The following is a 20842-nucleotide window of genomic DNA, read 5'->3' as shown; positions in this document are numbered from 1 at the left end:
TGGATCAAGAGGCTTTTCAAACCATTATCCCAGGTGAAGTTGCTGCTTGTCAGTTAAGCTTTGATGCTCAGGTGGCACCCCCAGTTCCTTTTTGTTCCTCATGCATTGAGAGAACTTTAAGTTATAGAGATAAAATATTTGACCATGAACCACCATTATCCGGTGTCTCCTGTTGCAGATATGCCACAGCTTTCTCCTCAACGTCCCAACTTTTTCAGTCTCCACATACAGTGCCCTTCGTTTCCTCTTGCAATCCTGTAGCATTTTCTCTACAATACATTGCTTCCCAGGTATCCCTTGCAGTATCTGAGGCCTTGTCAGCTTTCCCCATGTTGCAGGGAAGGTGTAAAAGGAAATTTAAGGAAACAGTTAGTAAGGTTTCTGATCAAGTTCTGACTATCCAGAGTGTCCCTTCCCATAAGCCTGAGGAAGAAGACATGTCGGTAGCATCTGAGGGGGAAATCTCAGACTCAGACAATGTAATTCCTTCTTCTGATGCTAAAGTGGTATCCTTCAGATTTAAGCTAGAACACCTTCGCTTATTACTTAAGGAGGTTTTGGCTACTTTGGACGACTCCGACACAACTATCGTAGTCCATTCTAAAAAGTCTAGTAAATCGAACAAATACTTTGATGTTACCTCCGCAGTGGAGGTTTTTCCGGTTCCTGACCGTGCTGCGGAGATTATTGCTTGAGAATGGGAAAGACCTGGTATTCCCTTTTCTACATCTCCTATTTTTAAGATGATGTTTCCTGTAGCGTATTCTATTAAGGAGTCGTGGCAGACGGTTCCTAAGGTAGAAGGAGCGATCTCCACTTTAGCCAAGAAGACTACTATTCCCATAGAGGATTGTTGTTCTTTTAAAGATCCAATGGATAAAAAATTGGAGGCTTTACTAAAAAAGATGTATGTCCACCAGGGTCTACAATGGCAACCTGCGGTGTGTATCGCTACTGTTACCAGCGCTGCGGCTTACTGGTTTGGTGCATTGTCTGAATCTCTTCAGATGGATACCCCTTTTGTTGAGATCTAGGACATGATTAAGGCTCTCAAGTTAGCCAATTTCTTCATTACAGATGCTTCCTTACAGATTATTAAACTGGGAGCCAAAATTTCTGTTTTTGCGGTCCTAGCCCTCAGGGCCTTGTGGTTGAAGTCCTGGGAGCGGATCTTGTAGGGGGCAGACTCTCTCTTTTTTCCCAGGCTTGGATAAGAGATGTACCGGATCCCTGGGGGATGGACATTATCTCCCAGGGATACAAAATAGACTTCAAATCTTTTCCTCCCAGAGGCAGGTTTCTCCTTTCCAGATTATCTGTAGACCCGATAAAAAGAGAAGCGTTCTTACATTGTATCAAGGACCTTGCCGCCCTGGGGGTAATAGTTCCAGTTCCCTTTCAGGAAAGGGGTCTGGGATTTTACTCAAATCTGTTCGTATTTCCCAAAAAGGGGGGAACTTTTCGACCAATCCTAGATCTAAAATGTTTAAACAAGTTTCTCAGAGTGCCATCCTTCAAGATGGAGACTATATGCTCCATTCTTCCCTTGGTACAAGAGGGTCAGTTCATGACAACCATAGACCTAAGGGATGCATACCTTCATGTTCCTATTCACAGGGACCATCACAAGTTTCTGAGATTCGCATTTTTGGACAATCATTTTCAGTTTGTGGCCCTTCCATTCGGCCTTGCCACAGCTCTGAGAATTTTTTTAAAGGTTCTGGGGGCTCTTTTAGCTGTGCTTCGATCTCGGGGCATTGCAGTGGCACCTTATTTGGACGACATTCTGGTTCAGGCGCCATCTTTTCAACAAGCAGAATCTCATACAGAGATCTAGTTGTCTTTTCTTCGATCCCACGGATGGAAGGTGAATCAGGAAAAAAGTTCTCTGGTTCCAGCTACAAGGGTCGTATTTTTGGGGACCATAATAGACTCCCTGTTAATGAAGATTTTTCTGACGGAGGTCAGAAAAAGAAAGATTTTCGACTCTTGTTTTGTCCTTCAGTCCTCTCCACAGCCGTCAGTGGCTCAATGTATGGAGGTAATCGGTTTGATGGTGGCTTCCATGGACATCATTCCATTTGCTCGGTTCCATCTCAGACCTCTGCAGTTATGCATGCTCAGACAATGGAACAGGGACTATATGGACCTGTCTCCGCGTGTAGATCTAGATCAGGCATCAGACTCTCTTACGTGTTGGCTTTCTCAGGATCATCTCTCCCAGGGTACTTGCTTCCACAGACCCTCCTGGGTGATTGTGACCATGGATGTCAGCCTTCTAGGTTGGGGAGCAGTATGGGGCTTGTTGAAGGCCAGGGCTTATGAACCCAGGAGGAGTTGGTCCTGTCCATAAACATCTTGGAGCTGAGAGCAATCTTCAATGCTCTTCTGGCCTGGCCTCAGTTAACCTTAGCCCGGTTTATCAGATTCCAGTCGGACAACATAACCTTGGTCGCCTATATCAACCACCAGGGGGGAACTCGGAGTTCCTTGGCCATGAATTATTCAGTGGGTGGAGACCCACAACTGCTCTCTTTCTGCGATCCACATCCCAGGAGTGGACAATTGGGAAGCGCATTTTCTGAGCAGACAGACTTTTCATCCCGGGGAGTGGGAACTTAATTTGGATGTGTTTTCGAGCTTAACCCTCAAGTGGGGGCAGCCGGAGTTGGATCTCATGGCTTCTCGTCAGAATGCCAAACTTCCGAGATACGGCTCGAGGTCAAGAGATCCGCAGGCATTTCTGATCGTTGCTCTGGTAGTTCCTTGGAACTTCAGTCTAGCATACCTGTTTCCTCTGTTCGCTCTCCTTCCAAGAGTCATTGCTGAAATCAAGCAGGAGAGGGCGTCTGTAATTCTCATAGCCCCGGCGTGGCCTCGCAGGATTTGGTATGCAGACCTAGTAGAAATGTCATCCTTTCCTCCTTGGAGAGTGCTTCTGAGGAAGGACCTTCTACTTCAGGGTCCCTTCCTTCATCCAAATCTCGTTTCTCTGAAGCTGACTGCTTGTAAATTGAACGCTTAGTTTTATCTAAGCATGAATTTTCAGAGTCAGTCATTGAGACCTTGATTCAGGCTCTTAAAGGGTCAGATTTTGTCATTGTCTATTTTGTTACATAAGCGCTTGGCAGATGTGCTAGACCTAAACACAGGCCTTGGTTAGAATTTGGCCTGTGTTTAAACCTGTTACTCCTCCATGGAGTCTAAACCTTGTTCAGGCTTGTTCCGTTTGAGCCTATGCATTCTTTAGATATTAAGATGTTATCTTGGAAAGTTTTGTTTCTTGTTGCTATTTCCTCTGCTCTGAGAGTTTTTGAACTGTCTGCTTTACAGTGTGATTCCCCTTATCTTATATTTCACTCTGATAATGTGGTTCTGCATACTAAGTTTGGTTTCCTGCCCAAGGATTTTTCGGTCAAGAATATTTATCAGGAAATCGTTGTACCTTCTTTGTGTCCTAATCCTTCTTCTCACAAAAAATGCTTGTTACATAATCTGGATGTTGTGCGAGCGCTAAAATTTTATTTGCAGTCAACTAAGGACTTTCGTCAGTCTTCTGCATTGTTTGTTTGCTTTTCTGGGAAATGCAAGGGTCAGAAAGCTACGGCTACTTCACTTTCCCTTGAAGAGCGTTATTCGCTTGGCATATGAGACTGCTGGACAGCAACCTCCTGAGAAAATCACAGCTCATTCCACAAGGGCTATTTCTTCTTCCTGGGCCTTCAATAATGAAGCTTCTGTGGAATAGATTTGCAAGGCTGCAACTTGGTCATCTTTGCACACTTTTTCCAAATTCTATAAATTCAATACTTTTGCCTCGGCTGAGGATTCTTTTGGGAGAAAGGTTCTTCAAGCAGTGGTGCCTTCGATTTCGGTTCCTGTCTTGTTCCTCCCTTATCATCTGTGTCCTTTGGCTTGGGTATTGGTTCCCAACAGTAATTAATGATGATCCGTGGACTCACCGTGTCATTAGAAAGAAAATTAAATTTATGCTTACCTGATAAATTTATTTATTTCTTGACACGGTGAGTCCACGGCCTGCCCTGTATTCAGACAGTTTCTTTTTATATAAACCTCTGCACCTTGTGTTACTTCCTTTCTCTCCTTTCCCTTTGGTCGAATGACTGGGGGATTGTGGGTAGGGGAGTGATATTTAACAGCTTTGCTGTGGTGCTCTTTGCCTCCTCCTGCTGGCCAAGAGTGATATTCCCAACAGTAATTAATGATGATCCGTGGACTTACGGTGTCCAGAAATAAATACATTTATCAGGTAAGCATAAATTTTGTTTTTGACTAGACTGTCCCTTTAACGCCTTTCTATGAGAGCATACTGAGGTAAGCTCAGAAGCGTGTTATGTCAGAGGTTCCAATCCGTTACGCTCACTGTGCACAATTCCCCGAGAATCTGAGGCTGTCCCTGCTTGATCACAGTTAGCTGAACTCTGGCTCCCATCTTTGCTAAAGCAGGAAAATAATAAAATCTTGTCTTTTTGGAAACTCTCATTGACATTTATGGTGCAGTATTTATCATTTTGTCACTTTGAAAGAAACATCTTCTTTTTTAATTGATTAGATGACATAGAAAATAATTTCCATCTAAAGGGGAGGAGAGTCCACGGCTTCATTCATTACTGTTGGGAACTAAGAACCTGGCCACCAGGAGGAGGCAAAGACACCCCAGCCAAAGGCTTAAATACCTCCCACACTTCCCTCATCCCCCAGTCATTATTTGCCTTTCGTCACAGGAGGATGGGACATGAGTGCCGGAGTTTCGGAGTAGTCTCTTATGGAGGTTAGTACTCTTCGCAGTGGGACTGGAGTTTTAAGTAGTCCTGTCAGCCTCTCAGTAGTTAGAGTCCAGAGATGCAGGGAGATTCTTTCTGCGAAACCATCCCGACTCATATTAACAGCTCCATAAGCAATCAGCGTTGACGAGTTTCGCTGCCTGCTTTCTTCACTCAAGTCCATGTCAGGAGCGAGGCTACTAACCTGTCACACTTGAAGAGCCGTGTTCCTGTTCCACGGCGTAGATTCTGGTAAGATCGTTTCATTTTTTATTAATAATGCTAACATAGAAAACAGGGTCACAGTGTGGTGCCTTTTTATCTTTACAGAATCAAGGGTTAATATTCCTGGAAGGGGGATTATTGAACAGGGGGGTTTATACATGATATTGTTTATTGTGTTATTGCTGTGTTATATGCGAGCTGAGGCTCTGGCAATGTGTGGAACTTTCAGGTTACTTGCGGAAACTTGCGCAGCCATTTTTTGGCGTGTTTTTCCTTAGTGCCGGGGCGGTCCTGTGAGGCATTCCATGTGACTGGGTTTGGCTATCTATCCTTTCTGTTGATCTGTGGTGCAGGAGTCGTAGCGGTTTCTGGGTCCTAGGAGGTGGTGAGTGCACCGGCTATTGTTGGTATAAAGGTGCCTTTTTAATAAATAAAGTTAGTCTAACCAAGCGCGCAAGCTATGGAGGACTCTGACACGTTGGAAGGCTCTCCTTCCTTAATAAAGTCTCATTCCTGTGTTTATTGTGAGGAGCTTCTGGTAGATCAGCCTGCTCAACTATGTTCCACATCCCTTGATAAAGTTACAACATCTAAATGTAAACGGATGTCTAGTACTACTGAGCCGTCCACCTCTGAGGGTTCTTCGTCCCGGGAGGTGCGTTCCCTACATTCATCTACAATTGCACATGCGGCACCCTGGGGTCCAACCGGTAGAGATTCGTTGGCCGTCAGACTTTGCAGACCAATTGGAATTGGCGGTTTCGAAAGTGATCCATGCCTTACCACGTTCTGCTAAGCGCAAGCGTAGGGTTTATCATAGCGGCCCAGCCCAGGGTTTGTCCTCACTGATGGAAGATCCAGAGGCTCTATATGAGGACGAGGCCCACTCCAATTCTTCGGAGGAGGCCCCATCTGGGTCGGAGTCTGTGTCATCTAAACCTCCGGCGGCGAAGGAGCCTGGTTATAGGTTTAGGATGGAGAATTTGCGCTTTCTGCTTCGGCAGGTGCTTGCTACTCTGGAGGTTTCCGGAACCTAAGATACCAGAGGAACCTGCGATTCCTAAGCTTGACAAGGTATACGAGGACAGGGTAGTACCTCAGTCTTTCCCGGTTCCCGTTAAGAGGGCTAATATTATTAAGAACGAATGGGAGCGATTAGGTTCTTCCTTTTCCCTTTCTTCTTTTAAAAGACTGTTCCCCGTTCCGGACTCTCAGCTTGAGCTGTGGGGGACCATCCCTAAGGTGGATGGGGCTATCTCTACGCTCGCGAAGCGGACGACTATTCCCCTTGAGGATAGTTTGTCGTTTAAAGAGCCCATGGATAAAAAGCTGGAAAACATGTTGAGAAAGATGTTTCAGCACAATGGGTTTGTTTTTCTGCCAGCAGCGGCTGTTGTGGCGGTCGCTGGGGCTGCGACATATTGGTGAGATTCCCTGTGTGAAATGGTTGAGGGGGAGACATCCATCGACGAGATACAGGAGAAGATTAAGGTGCTGAAGATCGCCAATTCTTTCATCTGTGATGCCAATATGCAAATTATTCGCTTGAATGCTAAGGTGTCAGGTTTTTCTGTTTTAGCGCGCAGGGCTCTGTGGCTAAAATCTTGGTCTGCGTACATGACCTCTAAGGCAAGGCTGCCTTTACAAGGAAAGATCCTGTTCGGTCAAGGATTGGATTTGATTATATCCACGGTTACGGGAGGCAAGGGAGCTTTCCTACCGCAGGATAAAAAGGCTAAGCCTAAAGGATCTACTTTTCGTCCCTTTCGTGCGGAGAAGGCCTAGCACCATCAACTCGCTGCAAAAGCGGACCAGTCCAAGGGATTTTGGAAGCCGACTCAATCTTGGAACAAGTCTAAGAAGAGCAAGAAGCCCGCCGAGACGAAATCGGCATGAAGGGGCGGCCCCTGACCGGTCTCCGGATCATGTAGGGGGCAGATTATCTCTATTCTCAGACGCATGTTTACAGGACGTTCAGGACCCTTTGGGTTCTAGAGGTGGTCTCTCAGGGTTACAGGATAGGGTTCAGATACCATCCGCCCGAGGGCAGATTCCTCCTGTCAAACCTGTCTTCAAAACCAGAGAAGAGAGAGGCCTTTCTAGAGTGTGTGAGGGATCTCGCCTCTCTCGGGGTTATCGTACCAGTACCCCTAGCAGAGAGGGGTCTAGGGTACTATTCCAACCTTTTTGTGGTTCCAAATAAGGAGGGCACGTTCCGCCCGATTCCGGACCTAAAGTGTTTAAACAAGTTTCTGAGTGTTCCATCGTTCAAAATGGAAACGATCAGATCTATTCTGCCCCTAGTTCAAGAGGGACAGTACATGACGACTATAGACTTGAAGGACGCCTACCTTCATGTGCCAATCCACAGGGACAACTTCAGGTTCCTAACATTTGCATTTCTGGACCAACACTTCCAGTTTTGGTCGGGCTACGGCCCCGAGAGTCTTCACAAAGGTTCTGGGGGCACTGCTTGCAGTGGCCAGATCCAGGGGCATTGCGGTGGCGCCTTAACTTACCTGGATGACATACTAGTTCAGGCGCCGTCGCTCAGACTCGCAGAGGATCATTCGAGGGCTCTTCTTCTGCTCCAATCTCATGGTTGGAGGATCAACTCAGGAAAGAGTTCCCTGGTTCCCAGCAACAGGGTGGAGTTCCTGAGCACGATAATACACTCTATGTCCATGAAGATGTTTCTCACAGATCAGCGGCGAAGGAAGCTTGCGTCCACCTGTCTTGTCCTTCAGTCCTCCACAAGCCCGTTGCTGGCTCAATGTATGGAGGTGATAGGTCTCATGGTGTCAAGCATAGATGTCATCCCATTTGCCAGGTTCCATCTCAGACCTCTTCAATTGTGCATGTTGAGGCAGTGGAATGGCGATCATTTAGATCTATCACAGCTGATATCCATGGATGCTCGGACTCGGAACTCCCTCTCTTGGTGGATTCGTCCGGAGCAACTGTCCATGGGGACATCCTTCTTGCGACCGTCCTGGAAGATTGTGACCACGGACTCCAGTCTGACAGGATGGGGAGCTGTTTGGGGTGCCAGGATGGCACAAGGAAAGTGGTCCAGGGAGGAGTCTCTTCTTCCGATCAACATCCTAGAACTACGAGCGATTTACAATGCCCTGAAGGCATGGCCTTCTCTGGAGTCGGTCAGTTGCATCAGATTCCAGACCGACAACATTACCTCAGTGGCTTACATCAACCATCAGGGGGGTACGAGGAGCTTCCTCGCGATAAGGAAGGTGTCTCAGATTCTGGAGTGGGCGGAGTACCACGACTGCTTGCTCTAAGCGATTCACATTCCAGGTGTGGACAACTGGGAAGCGGACTTTCTCAGCACACGGCGATCGGGCCTGTATAGTGATATTGCGGTGACATCGCGTGCAATGCCGTGATGACGTCACCGCGCAACTTTATTTAAAAATAACAATGTTAAGTATAGGAAAAGGGGGCATGCTGTTTAGAAGCCTGTATCTCAGGCATCTAAGCAGCTACAGACCCCCAAGACCCACCGTTGGAAAGGTAATCGCCTAACCTTTCCAAACAGTCTTGGGGATCTGGAAAAAGAAAAAGAAAAAAGTTAGCACCCAGGTGGGAAAGTGCTTAGCACTCAAAGGGTTAACATTGAAATCTAGATTCTCTAAGGCTGACTGCGGGGAGATTGAACACCTAGTCTTAGCCAAGGGAGGCTTTTCAGAGAGTGTGATTGATACGCTAATTCAGGCAAGGAAGCCAGTCACTCGTCAAATCTACCATAAGGTGTGGAGGACTTACTTGTCCTGGTGTGAGAAGCATGGATATCCTTGGCATAAGGTGAGGGTATCCAGGTTTCTGTCTTTTCTCCAAGAGGTTTTGGAGAAGGGTCTTGCCGCTAGTTCCTTAAAGGGTCAGATTTCGGCATTATCAGTTTTGTTGCATGGGAGACTCGCTGAGCTCCCTGACATTCAATCTTTTGTTCAGGCTCTGTTTAGAATCTGGCCTGTCTTTAGACAGTAGGCTCCACCTTGGAGCTTAAACTTAGTCCTTAGGGTTTTACAGAGGGTTCCATTTGAACCTATGCATTCCATAGACATTATGATTCTATCTTGAAAGGTTATATTCCTGTTGGCTATTGCATCAGCACGCAGAGTATCTGAACTAGCTGCCCTGCAATGTGATTATTATTATCGGTTATTTGTAGTGCGCCAACAGATTCCTCCTTATCTGGTGTTTCATGAGGATAAGGCTGTACTTCGCACTGGGTTGGGGTTTCTTCCCAAGGTGGTGTCTAACCATAACATCAATCAGGAAATAGTTGTTTTTTCTTTGTGTCCTAACCCTTCTTCTTCAAAGGAGAGGTTACTTCATAACCTGGATGTGGTCCGTGCCTTGAAGTTCTATCTTCAGGCTACTAAGGATTTCAGACAGTCTACATCTCTTTTTGTGGTGTATTCAGGGAAGCGCAAAGGGCAGAGAGCCTCTTCTACTTCTTTGTCCTTTTGGTTGAGGAGCTTGATTCACTTGGCCTTTGAAACTGCCGGACATATGTCTCCTCAGAGGATCACGGATCATTCAACTAGAGCTGTAGCTTCGTCTTGGGCCTTCAAGAATGAGGCCTGTATGAAGCAAATTTGTAAGGCGGCTACCTGGTCCTCCTTACACACTTTTACAAAGTTTTACAAATTTGACGTTTTTGCTTCTGCGGAAGCTGTTTTTGGGAGAAAGGTTTTACAGGCTGTGGTGCCCTCAGATTAGGGTCTGCCTCTTACCCTCCCGGTTTCATTCAGTGTCCTCTAAAGCTTGAGTATATGTTCCCAACAGTAATGAATGAAGCCGTGGACTCTCCTCCCCTTTAGATGGAAAACATAAATTATGCTTACCTGATAATTTCATTTCCATCGAGGGGAGGAAAGTCCACGGCTCCCGTCCGTATCTCCGGTGGGCGGACCTAAATTTAATTTATCTTCTGGCACCATTTATACCCTGATATTTCTCCTACTGTTCCTTGTTCCCTCGACAGAATGACTGGGGGATGAGGGAAGTGGGGGAGGTATTTTAGCCTTTGGTTGGGGTGTGTCTGCCTCCTCCTGGTGGCCAGGTTCTTAATTCCCAACAGTAATTAATGAAGCCGTGGACTCTCCTCCCCTCGATGGAAATGAAATTATCAGGTAAGCATAATTTATGTTTTTTAATAAAATTCCTAAAACTCATTTGTGCAAGAATATGGGTAGAGTTCGCGAACTGTGATTGGTTGATCACGATTGGCTGAATGGTGACTCCCATCTTTGCTCAAGCACTGATATCCTAAATTAAGGTGCATTTTGGTGTCATTGAAAATTGCAGTCAGAAACCTTTTATGGTGTAAAATGTGTCATATTTTTGTCACTTCTTAAAGGGACACTGAACCCAAATTTTATCTTTTGTGATTCAGATAGAGCATGCAATTTTAAGCAACTTTCTAATTTACTCCTAATATCAAATTTTCTTCATTCTCTTGCTATCTTTATTTGAAAAAGAAGGCATCTAAGCTAAGGAGCCAGCCAATTGTTGGTTCAGGACCTTGGACAGCACTTGTTTATTGGTGCTGTCAAATCAGCAAGGACAACCCAGGTTGTTCACAAAAAATGGGCCGGTATCTAAACTTACATTCTAACTTTTCAAATAAAGATACCAAAAGAATGAAGACAATTTGATAGTAGGAGTAAATTAGAAAGTTGCTTAAAATTGCATGCTCGAGTCTAGCTAAACCATGAAAGAAAAAAATTTGGGTTCAGTGTCCCTTTAAGGAAGCTCGCTTTTTATTAGAGGATATAGATATAGGAAATCAGTTTAGTCATAAGCCTAAAGCACATTTGTGCACAAGTATGTGGGCAGCAGGTGTCAAAAACCTTCATTTTAGAAGCGGTGTCACTTGATTTGCTACTATTAGTAAAGCATATAACATTTTAGGACTGGTTTTAACCACCTCGGTGTAAACGTAATGTAAGCCTACAGCAGTAATGTATGTGCTGCGTCACAGGTATCGGGGAAGAAACATTTAATAGTTTGCAGGGTGATGGCTTTGATATTTATACAGCGTCTGCAGAGTCTAGCAATGGATGTCCATGTCTCACATTTGCCAACTGTGTCTGCTCAGGAAGGGTCTAAGCTACGTCAGAACAAACCCCCTGAGCCAGGAAGCCACAGCTCCTAAAATGGCCGTTTTGACTGTTAACATTTGGTACTCTTCTACACCCCTGTATAAAATCATTCACTGGCTCATAAAAAAATGTGTGTCTGCCTCTTCAGTCATCCAGATGGCTCCTACGTTTTTAAATGAATTTGCCAACCCATAGTCAGAGTGTTGACAACTGGGTTTAATAATTCTCAGCTGGGTTCTGGTTCTGCACATTGACATTATAGTTTAACCACTGCACAGTAGGAGTGAAGTTTACCCACTGACATCTGGTTTTTACCAATTTTCACCCAAAATAGAAGGTTCTCCCCATTACTAGCTTGTGCTCACCTTATAAATAGGGTCTAGAGAGCCTAATCTATCCGCTTGCAGCTATGTAAGCCTATAAATTAATAATTATGGCTACCCATTAGTGGCAGGGTCTGCTGATTTAAATGTAATGCCAAGCCAATGAGGAATGGGTCGTTTAACTAAACTTAAAGTTCTACCCCTTTACACTGTCTCTATACCATGGTGGGTGGATCTAATCATTAACAATAGAGTCTACCAGTTAAAATGAGCCATCCCGACCAAGGCCAGGGTCTGCTTCTAGGAGAAACTGCCATCTGTTTTACGTTCTATCAGAGGGTCTGTCTAATGACTGCTGCTAGGTTTATCTGTTGACAACATAGTCTAATGATTGTAAGATTGCCACTCATTGGCAGCATACTCTATTCATGGGTAGCTGGATCTTTCCCCTACACAACAGGATCTATACATGCAGCAGGTTCCTCTTATTTCTTCTCAATGAGTGCAAAGTCCCTCAGATGACGGAAGGTCTTACCTATTGATAGCAGAGTCTGCTAATTTAAAGGGATACTAAACGCACATTTGTTTCATTCATGATTCAGATAGAGCATACAATTTTATGCAACTTTCTAATTTACTTCTATTATCAATTTTTCTTCGTTCTCATGCTATCTTTATTTGAAAAAGCAGGAATGTAAGCTTAAGAGCCGGCTCATTTTTGGTTCAGCACCTGGGTAGCGCTTGCTGATTGGGGGCTAAATGTGGCAAACCAATCAGCAAGCTCTGCCCAGGTGTTGATCCAAAAATGGGCCGGCTTCTAACCTTACGTTCTTGAGTTTTCAAATAAAGATAGCAAAAGAACAAAGAAAAATTGATAATAGGAATAAATTAGAAAGTTGCTTAAAAGTGCATTGTCTATCTGAATCATTAAAGAAAAAAATATGGTTTGGTATCCCTTTAAGAGCTTTGTACTAATTGTCAGCAAAGTGCACTTATTGACAGTAAACTGAGCAGTAACATATACCAAATGACAAAAAATGTCTTGATGTTGATAGCTGGGCCGGCTGCTTGACGTCTGCTCACTGACTTCAAGAAATTCCCAGTGGACCCTCTGAAATCTGGATTTTGTGTCTTACTATAGATATTGGTTATTAATAGCTGAACCATCACAATGACATTGTAATCTACCTAAACAATGTGAGGTCTTGTCTGCCCGTCTGCAGTTATACAGCTGTGTGGTGGCTTCTAGATTACCTGTCTCAGCCATTTATACACATTCACGATTAGGCTTGGAAAACGATTCTGTATTTTCTCCAAGCATTTAGTATCTCTCCCTGTTAACCCTTCTCTGACATTATCCAACAGGCTCTTTATCAAGGTGGACGAAGTTCCAGTCTGCGGGAGTCCAGTGTGGGCAATTGGCTGCGAAGTATTGGGCTAGAGAGATATGAGGAAGGTCTAATACACAACGGCTGGGATGACCTGGAGTTTCTCAGGTACTAAATAAAATTCAAATACAATTTATATGCACTGAATGTGTAATTGTCATCCTAAGGTAAGTGTGTGTTATGGTTAGTGTGAGTTATATGCTGTGTATAGAGCACATGAGTATTATTGTGTGTATGGTACTGTCAGTATGTTGTGTTTAAGTGTTATGGTTAGTGTGAGTTATATGCTGTGTATAGAGCACATGAGTGTTATTGTGTGTATGGTACTGTCAGTATGTTGTGTGTAAGTGTTATGGTTAGTGTGAGTTATATGCTGTGTATAGAGCACATGAGTGTTATTGTGTGTATGGTACTGTCAGTATGTTGTGTGTAAGTGTTATGGTTAGTGTGAGTTATATGCTGTGTATAGAGTACATGAGTGTTATTGTGTGTATGGTACTGTCAGTATGTTGTGTGTAAGTGTTATGGTTAGTGAGTTATATACTATGTATAGAGTACATAAGTGTTATTGTGTGTATGGTACTGTCAGTATGTTGTGTGTAAGTGTTATGGTTAGTGTGAGTTATATGCTGTGTATAGAGCACATGAGTGTTATTGTGTGTATGGTACTGTCAGTATGTTGTGTGTAAGTGTTATGGTTAGTGTGAGTTATATGCTGTGTATAGAGTACATGAGTGTTATTGTGTGTATGGTACTGTCAGTATGTTGTGTGTAAGTGTTATGGTTAGTGTGAGTTATATGCTGTGTATAGAGCACATGAGTGTTATTGTGTGTATGGTACTGTCAGTATGTTGTGTGTAAGTGTTATGGTTAGTGAGTTATATACTGTGTATAGAGCACATGAGTGTTAGTGTGTGTATGGTACTGTCAGTATGTTGTGTGTAAGTGTTATGGTTAGTGAGTTATATGCTGTGTATAGAGCACATGAGTGTTATTGTGTGTATGGTACTGTCAGTATGTTGTGTGTAAGTGTTATGGTTAGTGTGAGTTATATGCTGTGTATAGAGCACATGAGTGTTATTGTGTGTATGGTACTGTCAGTATGTTGTGTGTAAGTGTTATGGTTAGTGAGTTATATACTGTGTATAGAGTACATGAGTGTTATTGTGTGTATGGTACTATCAGTATGTTGTGTGTAAGTGCTATGGTTAGTGTGAGTTATATACTGTGTATAGAGTACATGAGTGTTATTGTGTGTATGGTACTGTCAGTATGTTGTGTGTAAGTGTTATGGTTAGTGTGAGTTAAATGCTGTGTATAGAGTACATGAGTGTTATTGTGTGTATGGTACTGTCAGTATGTTGTGTGTGTTATGCTTAGTGTGAGTTATATACTGTGTATAGCAGTGATGTGCAGTGAGGTCAGAGGCTGGTGAGGCACTAGATATGATACGCCAGAGAAACACATGTACAGAGGGCCGCAAGTACCCCCAACAGGGCAGGTTTAAATGATAGCTGAACCAGTGCACAGTTGACATAATCAGGTGATGGGTGAGAGCAAGTTAGTAACCACTGATTACTTCACCTGTGCACTGATTCAGCTATAATGAAAACCTGGCCTGTTAGGGGTACATGAGGACCATTGTTGAGAAACACTGCGCTAAAGCACCAGCTCATCGGAAATTTATTGATTACCTGGAGAATAAAACACACATACTCTGCTCACTGACACCCACACACACTCTGCTCACATACACACTCACACAATTCTGTGGCACAGTGCCAGTTACTAAGCAATTAGAATGATAAACATTCTCTTCTCTACTCACTACTGTATTGTAAAAATAGAAATAATTTACCATTCAAGTTTTACACAAAGGACAAGTTATCAATACTGCCAACACAGCTGCTGCAATATGGTGCTCAAGAAACACATGTGAACATCCCACTTAGGTATGCTCTTCAACAAAGGACACCAAAGGATACCAAAAGAATGAAGTACGTAATAATAAAAGTAAAATAGAAAGTTTTTGTGCAATTTCTATCTGAATGATGGAAATGTAATTATGACTTTCATGTTCCTTTCAAAAACTAATTTGATTTGCTGACATGGGGCCAGTAACAGTTGATGCTAATTCTCAAAATATAAATAACTAGAAAAGTCTATTAAACTAGCATGCTCTACCTCAATCATGAAAGTTTAATTTTAAATGTCTACCTTTGACTATGTGTTTAACCAGTTACTTTACAGTGGCATTATTTCTAAAAACATTTAACTGCAATAATTACATATATATTCTTTAAATAACTCATTATCTCCTTTTTATTAATATAAACTTGTATAAAAGCAGCACATATTAAAAACACAATGCAACAGCTTTCAATTGATTTGTGAATTACAAGTTAACAGCAGTCTTTAAATAAATGGAGACACAGAGAAAAATAAAAATAGATACTGCATCCTCTGACTGAACAGACATAACATATATGGAGTTTGTACCTAATTAAATCAAATAACCATGAAAAAGGGAGGCTTAGCAATATTCAATGTCAAAAACTTTAATTTAAATAATGTGGACACTGCACACTTAACTTCAAACTCTGGGTTTTAAATTATGGATTTCAATTTGAATTGACCCTTTGACTTCCTGTCAGTATTGGGTTATGCTCACTTACTGTTCCCCCTGTTAATGAGTAGAATACTACTTTACTCTTCTGCTTGGGTTATGCTCACCTACTGTCCCACTGTTAATGAGCTGTATCTGAACACAATTTGTGAATCACAAGAGATGTAGAATACTACTTTACTCGTCTGCTGGGTGTCATCTGTTCTTAGGTTACCTCAGCTTCCAGTTGTGTCACATGACCCTGCTCACTGCATCCTCCTTCTGATTAATCTATATATCCTTCACTTGCTAGGAGGCATCAAGAGGGGTGCCTCCTATTGGTCCCAATTTTTGCTGCTAATATATTGACAGAACACAGGTGGCGCTGCAGCACAGCTTTTCCTTTGACCCATGTACTGCAATGGAGAGAAGCGTTCCTGTACCTGCCTCTCCATAGAATTACATGGGGGGAAAATATTTTTTTTTTTTTACTTTTTTTTTTTTTTTGTTTTAATTAAAATTTAATTAAGCTTTGGCCACATATGGCAAGGTAGGCACTGCCTCCTATGAGTGCACGTCCCTGGTGTATAGAGTACATGAGTGTTATTGTGTGTATGGCACTGTCAGTATGTTGTGTATGTGAGTTATATACTGTGTATAGAGTACATGAGTGTTATTGTGTGTATGGTACTGTCAGTATATTGTGTGTAAGTGTTATAGTTAGTGTGAGTTATATACTGTGTATAGCGTACATGAGTGTTATTGTGTGTATGGTACTGTCAATATGTTGTGTGTAAGTGTTATAGTTAGTGTGAGTTATATACTGTGTATAGAGTACATGAGTGTTATTGTGTGTATGGCACTGTCAGTATGTTGTGTGTGTGAGTTATATACTGTGTATAGAGTACATGAGTGTTATTGTGTGTATGGTACTGTCAGTATGTTGTGTGTAAGTGTTATAGTTAGTGTGAGTTATATACTGTGTATAGAGTACATGAGTGTAATTGTGTGTATGGTACTGTCAGTATGTTGTGTGTAAGTGTTATGGTTAGTGTGTTATATACTGTGTATAGAGTACATGAGTGTTATTGTGTGTATGGTACTGTCAATATGTTGTGTGTAAGTGTTATGGTTAGTGTGAGTTATATACTGTGTATAGAGTACATGAGTGTTATTGTGTGTATGGTACTGTCAGTATGTTGTGTGTAAGTGTTATGGTTAGTGTGTTATATACTGTGTATAGAGTACATGAGTGTTATTGTGTGTATGGTACTGTCAGTATGTTGTGTGTGTGAGTTATATACGGTGTATAGAGTACATGAGTGCTATTGTGTGTATGGTACTGTCAGTATGTTGTGTGTGTGAGTTATATACTGTGTATAGAGTACATGAGTGTTATTGTGTGTATGGTACTGTCAATATGTTGTGTATAAGTGTTATGGTTAGTGTGAGTTATATACTGTGTATAGAGTACATGAGTGTTATTCTGTGTATGGTACTGTCAGTATGTTGTGTGTAAGTGTTATGGTTAGTGTGAGTTATATGCTGTGTATTGAGCACATGAGTGTTATTGTGTGTATGGTACTGTCAGTATGTTGTGTGTAAGTGTTATCGTTAGTGTGAGTTATCTACTGTGTATAGAGCACATGAGTGTTATTGTGTGTATGGTACTGTCAGTGTGTTGTGTGTAAATGTTATGGTTAGTGTGAGTTACATGCTGTGTATAGAGCACATGAGTGTTATTGTGTGTATGGTACTGTCAGTATGTTGTGTGTAAGTGTTATGGTTAGTGTGAGTTATATGCTGTGTATAGAGTACATGAGTGTTATTGTGTGTATGATACTGTCAGTATGTTGTGTGTAAGTGCTATGGTTAGTGTGAGTTATGTGCTGTGTATAGAGTACATGAGTGTTATTGTGTGTATGGTACTGTCAGTATGTTGTGTGTAAGTGTTATGGTTAGTGAGTTATATACTGTGTATAGAGTACATGAGTGTTATTGTGTGTATGGTACTATCAGTATGTTGTGTGTAAGTGTTATGGTTAATGTGAGATATATGCTGTGTATAGAGTACATGAGTGTTATTGTGTGTATGGTACTGTCACTATGTTGTGTGTAAGTGTTATGGTTAGTGAGTTATATGCTGTGTATAGAGTAAATGAGTGTTATTGTGTGTATGGTACTGTCAGTATGTTGTGTGTAAGTGTTATGGTTAGTGTGAGTTATATGCTGTGTATAGAGCACATGAGTGTTATTGTGTGTATGGTACTGTCAGTATGTTGTGTGTAAGTGTTATGGTTAGTGAGTTATATACTGTGTATAGAGTACATGAGTGTTATTGTGTGTATGGTACTGTCAGTATGTTGTGTGTAAGTGTTGTGGTTAGTAAGTTATATACTGTGTATAGAGTACATGAGTGTTATTGTGTGTATGGTACTGTCAGTATTTTGTGTGTAAGTGTTGTGGTTAGTTATATGCTGTGTATTGAGCACATGAGTGGTATTGTGTGTATGGTACTGTCAGTATTTTATGTGTAAGTGGTGTGTAAGTGTTATGGTTAGTGTGAGATATATGCTGTGTATAGAGTACATGAGTGTTATTGTGTGTATGGTACTGTCAGTATGTTGTGTGTAAGTGTTGTGGTTAGTAAGTTATATACTGTGTATAGAGTACATGAGTGTTATTGTGTGTATGGTACTGTCAGTATTTCTCCAACATAGGTGTGTCCGGTCCACGGCGTCATCCTTACTTGTGGGATATTCTCTTCCCCAACAGGAAATGGCAAAGAGCCCAGCAAAGCTGGTCACATGATCCCTCCTAGGCTCCGCCTACCCCAGTCATTCTCTTTGCCGTTGTACAGGCAACATCTCCACGGAGATGGCTTAGAGTTTTTTAGTGTTTAACTGTAGTTTTTATTATTCAATCAAGAGTTTGTTATTTTAAAATAGTGCTGGTATGTACTATTTACTCAGAAACAGAAAAGAGATGAAGATTTCTGTTTGTATGAGGAAAATGATTTTAGCACCGTAACTAAAATCCATGGCTGTTCCACACAGGACTGTTGAGAGCAATTAACTTCAGTTGGGGGAACAGTGTGCAGTCTCTTACTGCTTGAGGTATGACACATTCTAACAAGACGATGTAATGCTGGAAGCTGTCATTTTTCCCTATGGGATCCGGTAAGCCATGTTTATTACGATGGTAAATAAGGGCTTCATAAGGGCTTATTAATGAATGGTAGACTTTTCTGGGCTAAATCGATTCATTTTTAAAACATATTTAGCCTTGAGGAATCATTTTATCTGGGTATATTGATATTATAATATCGGCAGGCACTGTATTAGACACCTTATTTCTCTGGGGCTTTCCCAAAGCATAAGCAGAGCCTCATTTTCGCGCCGGTGTGGCGCACTTGTTTTTGAGAGGCATGGCATGCAGTCGCATGTGAGAGGAGCTCTGATACTTAGAAAAGGCTTTCTGAAGGCGTCATTTGGTATCGTATTCCCCTTTGGGTTTGGTTGGGTCTCAGCAAAGCAGATACCAGGGACTGTAAAGGGGTTAAAGTGTTAAAACGGCTCCGGTTCCGTTATTTTAAGGGTTAAAGCTTCCAAATTTGGTGTGCAATACTTTTAAGGCTTTAAGACACTGTGGTGAAAATTTGGTGAATTTTGTACAATTCCTTCATGTTTTTTCGCAATTGCAGTAATAAAGTGTGTTCAGTTTAAAATTTAAAGTGACAGTAACGGTTTTATTTTAAAACGTTTTTTGTACTTTATTATCAAGTTTATGCCTGTTTAACATGTCTGAACTACCAGATAGACTGTGTTCTGAATGTGGGGAAGCCAGAATTCCTGTTCATTTAAATAAATGTGATTTATGTGATAATGACAATGATGCCCAAGATGATTCCTCAAGTGAGGGGAGTAAGCATGGTACTGCATCATTCCCTCCTTCGTCTACACGAGTCTTGCCCACTCAGGAGGCCCCTAGTACATCTAGCGCGCCAATACTCCTTACTATGCAACAATTAACGGCTGTAATGGATAATTATGTCAAAAACATTTTAGCCAAAATGAACCCTTGTCAGCGTAAGCGTGGCTGCTCTGTTTTAGTTACTGAAGAGCATGACGACGCTGATATTAATATCTCTGAAGGGCCCCTAACCCAATCTGAGGGGGCCAGGGAGGTTTTGTCTGAGGGAGAAATTACTGATTCAGGGAACATTTCTCAACAGGCTGAACCTGATGTAATTGCATTTAAATTTAAGTTGGAACATCTCCGCATTCTGCTTAAGGAGGTATTATCCACTCTGGATGATTGTGAAAAGTTGGTCATCCCAGAGAAACTATGTAAAATGGACAAGTTCCTAGAGGTGCCGGAGCTCCCAGAAGCTTTTCCTATACCCAAGCGGGTGGCGGACATTGTTAATAAAGAATGGGAAAGGCCCGGTATTCCTTTCGTCCCTCCCCCCATATTTAAAAAATTGTTTCCTATGGTCGACCCCAGAAAGGACTTATGGCAGACAGTCCCCAAGGTCGAGGGAGCGGTTTCTACTTTAAACAAACGCACCACTATACCCATAGAGGATAGTTGTGCTTTCAAAGATCCTATGGATAAAAAATTAGAAGGTTTGCTTAAAAAGATGTTTGTTCAGCAGGGTTACCTTCTACAACCAATTTCATGCATTGTCCCTGTCACTACAGCCGCATGTTTCTGGTTTGATGAGCTGATAAAGGCGCTCGATAGTGATTCTCCTCCTTATGAGGAGATTATGGACAGAATCAATGCTCTCAAATTGGCTAATTCTTTCACCCTAGACGCCACTTTGCAATTGGCTAGGTTAGCGGCTAAGAATTCTGGGTTTGCTATTGTGGCGCGCAGAGCGCTTTGGTTGAAATCTTGGTCGGCTGATGCGTCTTCCAAGAACAAGCTACTAAACATTCCTTTCAAGGGGAAAACGCTGTTTGGCCCTGACTTGAAAGAGATTATCTCGGATATCACTGGGGGTAAGGGCCACGCCCTTCCTCAGGATCGGCCTTTCAAGGCGAAAAATAGACCTAATTTTCGTCCCTTTCGTAAAAACGGACCAGCCCAGAGTGCTACGTCCTCTAAGCAAGAGGGTAATACTTCTCAAGCCAAGCCAGCTTGGAGACCAATGCAAGGCTGGAACAAGGGAAAGCAGGCCAAGAAGCCTGCCACTGCTACCAAGACAGCATGAAATATTGGCCCCCGATCCGGGACCGGATCTGGTGGGGGGCAGACTCTCTCTCTTCGCTCAGGCTTGGGCAAGAGATGTTCTGGATCCTTGGGCGCTAGAAATAGTTTCCCAGGGTTATCTCCTGGAATTCAAGGGACTTCCCCCAAGGGGGAGGTTCCACAGGTCTCAGTT

The 20842-nt window shown here is 42.5% G+C and overlaps 1 protein-coding gene across 1 annotated transcript in view; it reads left to right on the top strand.

The window, feature by feature from the left end:
- INPPL1 (inositol polyphosphate phosphatase like 1) overlaps positions 1 to 20842 on the top strand; it is a gene marked incomplete in the record, with an annotated part of 449643 nt that overhangs the window by 401604 nt on the left and 27197 nt on the right. The window contains 1 exon segment of the mRNA XM_053708786.1: positions 12826 to 12956. Within this exon segment, the coding sequence (XP_053564761.1) occupies positions 12826 to 12956 (131 nt within the window).

Source organism: Bombina bombina, chromosome 3 (genome assembly GCF_027579735.1).
Source record: "Bombina bombina isolate aBomBom1 chromosome 3, aBomBom1.pri, whole genome shotgun sequence".
Classification (NCBI taxonomy): Eukaryota; Metazoa; Chordata; class Amphibia; order Anura; family Bombinatoridae; genus Bombina; species Bombina bombina.
The sequence above is the reverse complement of the archived record's forward strand: the minus strand, read 5'-3'. Positions and strand labels throughout refer to the sequence as shown.